The sequence below is a fragment of the Octodon degus genome, unplaced genomic scaffold, assembly GCF_000260255.1.
Source record: "Octodon degus isolate 3935 unplaced genomic scaffold, OctDeg1.0 scaffold00001, whole genome shotgun sequence".
Classification (NCBI taxonomy): domain Eukaryota; kingdom Metazoa; phylum Chordata; class Mammalia; order Rodentia; family Octodontidae; genus Octodon; species Octodon degus.
In genome coordinates, this window is record NW_004524577.1 from 646,956 (window position 1) to 650,531 (window position 3,576).

At 39.2% G+C, this 3,576-nt stretch overlaps 1 protein-coding gene across 1 annotated transcript in view; it reads left to right on the forward strand.

Annotated features, from left to right (window-relative positions):
* Window positions 1-3,576, forward strand: part of LOC101576393 (ATP-binding cassette sub-family A member 3-like) — a 144,299-nt gene that overhangs the window by 43,940 nt on the left and 96,783 nt on the right. The window contains exon 10 of the mRNA XM_004623112.2: window positions 1,011-1,145. Coding sequence (XP_004623169.1) covers window positions 1,011-1,145 — 135 coding nt within the window. The remainder of the gene's footprint in view (window positions 1-1,010; window positions 1,146-3,576) is intronic.

Here is a 3,576-nt window from a genome sequence, read left to right on the forward strand (position 1 = left end):
ATACAGTATACATATATTATACATATTAATCCCCTTCGGAGTATTCCCCCTCACTTCCAAAGCACTTACACCTTGTCCTTGCCACTTTCTAAAGCAGGTCTGGAAGCACTCTTTCATAAAAGTATTGCTAGTTGCACTGTGTGGCTGCCTCAGTGTCCTGAATCAGTTCAAAACATTGACCTTTTCTGGTCATTTTGACTTTGAGGAAGAGCCAAAAATTGCACAATTCCAGATCCAGCGAATAAGGACAATTAAGATGCACTGTAATGTCTTTATGATCACTTTATTTTTTTTATCATGCCTCATAAAGATACTCACAAAAAAGGTTACAGCACTGCTTCAGAAAGTGGTGGGGATGATGGAATATATGAGTTCAAAGAAAGGGGGAGTGTATTTTCAAGGAGAATGTGTTTTCATTGTAATCTTCTAAATTTTAAATATCTGCCATATATTTTAATCAGACTGTGCCCATTGTATCTATAGGTCATAACTTCAACCCCAGATTAAACAAATTGTGAGTAATTCATCACTTTTGCAGGAAGGTGTTTCATAAATGATTATATTCTGGCACACAGACTAATAATTGATGGCTCCTCCTGACAAGGAGAGGTTCAGGGCATCTGGACACTCACTGCCTGCTTTACTTCCTCGGCTGCCTCTGCTCCTTAGAGTCAGAATCACAGAAAAGTGGAGAGTATAAGCGTGTTTTCCTCTTATAGTACTCTCAGAGAAGCAAAATATATTACTCTCAGAGAAGCAAAACTAAGAGTGATAAAATGACTCTTATTGCAACCTCATTTTGAAGTGTTTTCATTTTTCTTGAATAGTTATGGCTTTACTTCAGTCTGTTTAATGCCCTGGAGATTAAAGTTATAGCCAGTTAGCTCCAAGATTCAATCCTTAGAAATTTTCTGTGATTTGTCTCAATATAAACACTACCAGTCCAAAGTATTTTCTGATGTTTCCTTTTCATTCCCATTACTATGATAATATTTTTATTCCTTTCTCAGCGTGCTTACTGGTTTGGGGAACAACATACAGCCAAAAATGAGACGATCCAATATGAGGAGACAATTCAGAGCCAATATTTTGAGAACGAACCTACCAATTTGATGGCTGGTATACAGATCAAACATTTGTATAAGGTAGTGCTTCATAGGCTCTTTGTTCTTTTTTTTTTTTTTTTTTTTTAGGCTCTTCGTTCTTAATGGGACTGACGTTCAGTTTACACTCATTGTATGTGCTCATTACTAGAAACGCTAAGGAAATATCATAGCTATTCTCAGTTACTTTGGGAAAACTCAGAGTGAAATTTATATAGTTCAAAAATTTTTTAAATCCTATTCTCCTTCCCCTAGAACAGAGTCAGATTCTCTGTGAACTCTAATGGTATATTCTGTATAGGCTTTCATTTTAAAATGTAGCATCTAATAGAGCTTGCTGGTTTGAATATGTGAATATTAAATTTTGTTCACAAATGAATTTATCAATTTATAGTCTCCGCTGTCTGGGTGTTTGTTGAGGGGACACTTGGGTCTCGTGATTTATCTGGCTCATCTGCATGGATGTAGTATTGGGACAGCTCATATATTTGATGAGATTTTCTTGCCTCTGAAAGGTCTACTTCAGCTTGATCTGAGTTCTGACTCCACAGCGTGAAGGTACCAGAGGCTTTCCTTGAGAATGGGGCCAACTCGGCTGTGGGGGGAGGCCTCCCTCTTGTGCGCCTTTCTGACTTCATTATGCTGTATGATGCCTCTGCTTGGTTTTACATCAAGCCAAATCAAAACCTTTTTTCCTCTAATGTTCTCTGGAAATTCATTAATGTCACCTGTTTGGTGATATTAATAATAAATTGTACTATAAATTGAGTCTGGATGGTGTTTCTTCAAGGAGCACATGGGCTACCACCATTTCCACAGCCTCATCCTTGGGTCCTGTAACTCTCTGTGCGTCTACCTGACTCTCCCTGAAAGTCCTCTAAGGTGCAGAGCACTGCGCTGCACATGCTGCACGCAAGCTTGAGCACCCAGATCGCGACGGCGCTCAGAACCAAGGACCGCTGTGCTCCGCACGTACTCCTTACACTGAAGTGGGCAGGAACGGAGGCAAGACAAGACCCTCACTCTCCGGGAGCTTCTTTTATTTTATTTTGAAGAGTAAAAACAAATAGCAGAAACAAAGACAGAATCAGGGTAACATATAGCAATACATATGTTACAGATTTTCAAAACAAGAATAACTAAGAATGGCTGTTCTATTTTCATCATCAAATCTGTTGCTCTGATTAACAGACATAGTTATGCAAGATTTGACAAATAATTGAGTATTACCATTTACATTCAAGAAATCTTAATTTTCTTTTTCTTGTCTTTTTTTTCAGTACCAGGGATTGACCTCAGGACCCTGCACTTACCAAGCAAGCACTTATTCTACTGAGCTATCTCCCAGGCCCTTGTCTTTGTTTTTTTAAAGAGAAGACTTATTTTCTAGAGTGCACAAAAGGATATTAACAATTAGAAAACATAGTTACAGTACATAGTAAATGTCACTAGGAAAATAACAAGGATGGTTATATGGAATTAAAGAATAGAGCAGGGAGCGGAAATATTTCAGGTAGTTTATCCAGTGAAGCTTCTCTGAAACATGACCATTGTGAGCATTGGTCATGCTCTCCAACAGTTACCTTAGCTGCCTAGAACTGCCTCATCCCAGATTAGGCTTATATCTCTGGTGCAATTTAGATATAATGATTGCTCAAGACCTAGTTCTTTTCTCCTGTGCAGGTCAGCTTCAAAACTCCTTGTCAGGTTGACATTGTTATTCCTATATTACACCTCTGTAGTCTCCTTTCCAAATCTGCATCCTTCCCATCTTCCTTCTATACACAAATGTTGGTCCCAAGAGCACTCAAGTATGCCAGTTTCCAACCTATGTAAATGACCTGAATACTCATTCCTGTCTTAGGGTATCCTTACCAGGAAACAGTGATTATTGTTACTCAGAGTTAACTGAGAAAGCAATGAGAGAGGCTTCCTGTGGAACAATGTAGAGTCCCATGGTCAGAGGTGGTGAGTTAGGACGGCATGCCAGGAGAAAGGACGATACTGGTTGGTGACATGTATCAAGCATTTGAAAAATATGCAGTGTGATAACTTTGATCGAAATGTCCCCAGAAGCTCTTGTGTTGGAGGATTGGCCCTGATGCAGCAATGTTGAGAGGCAGACCTCTTGAGCAGTGAATAGATTATTGGGGCTCTGTTAATAGATTCATAATTTAACTGGACTTTGGAAGAAGATGGAAATTTTAGGAGGTAGAGCCTGGTGGAAAGAAGTAGGTCCACAAAGACATACTTTTCAGGATTGTATCTTATTCTTTGTATCTTATCATATCTTTCCCTTATTCCTATCTTCTTCCTTATTTTGCTCTCTCTTTTGTTGTGTCTTGTTACCTTAAGATGGGCAGCTTTTCTTCATGCTTGTCTACCATAAGGCCCACAGACAATGGCGCTAAGGTCTACCATAAGGCCCACAGACAATGGCGCTAAGGTCTACCATAAGGCCCACAGACAATGG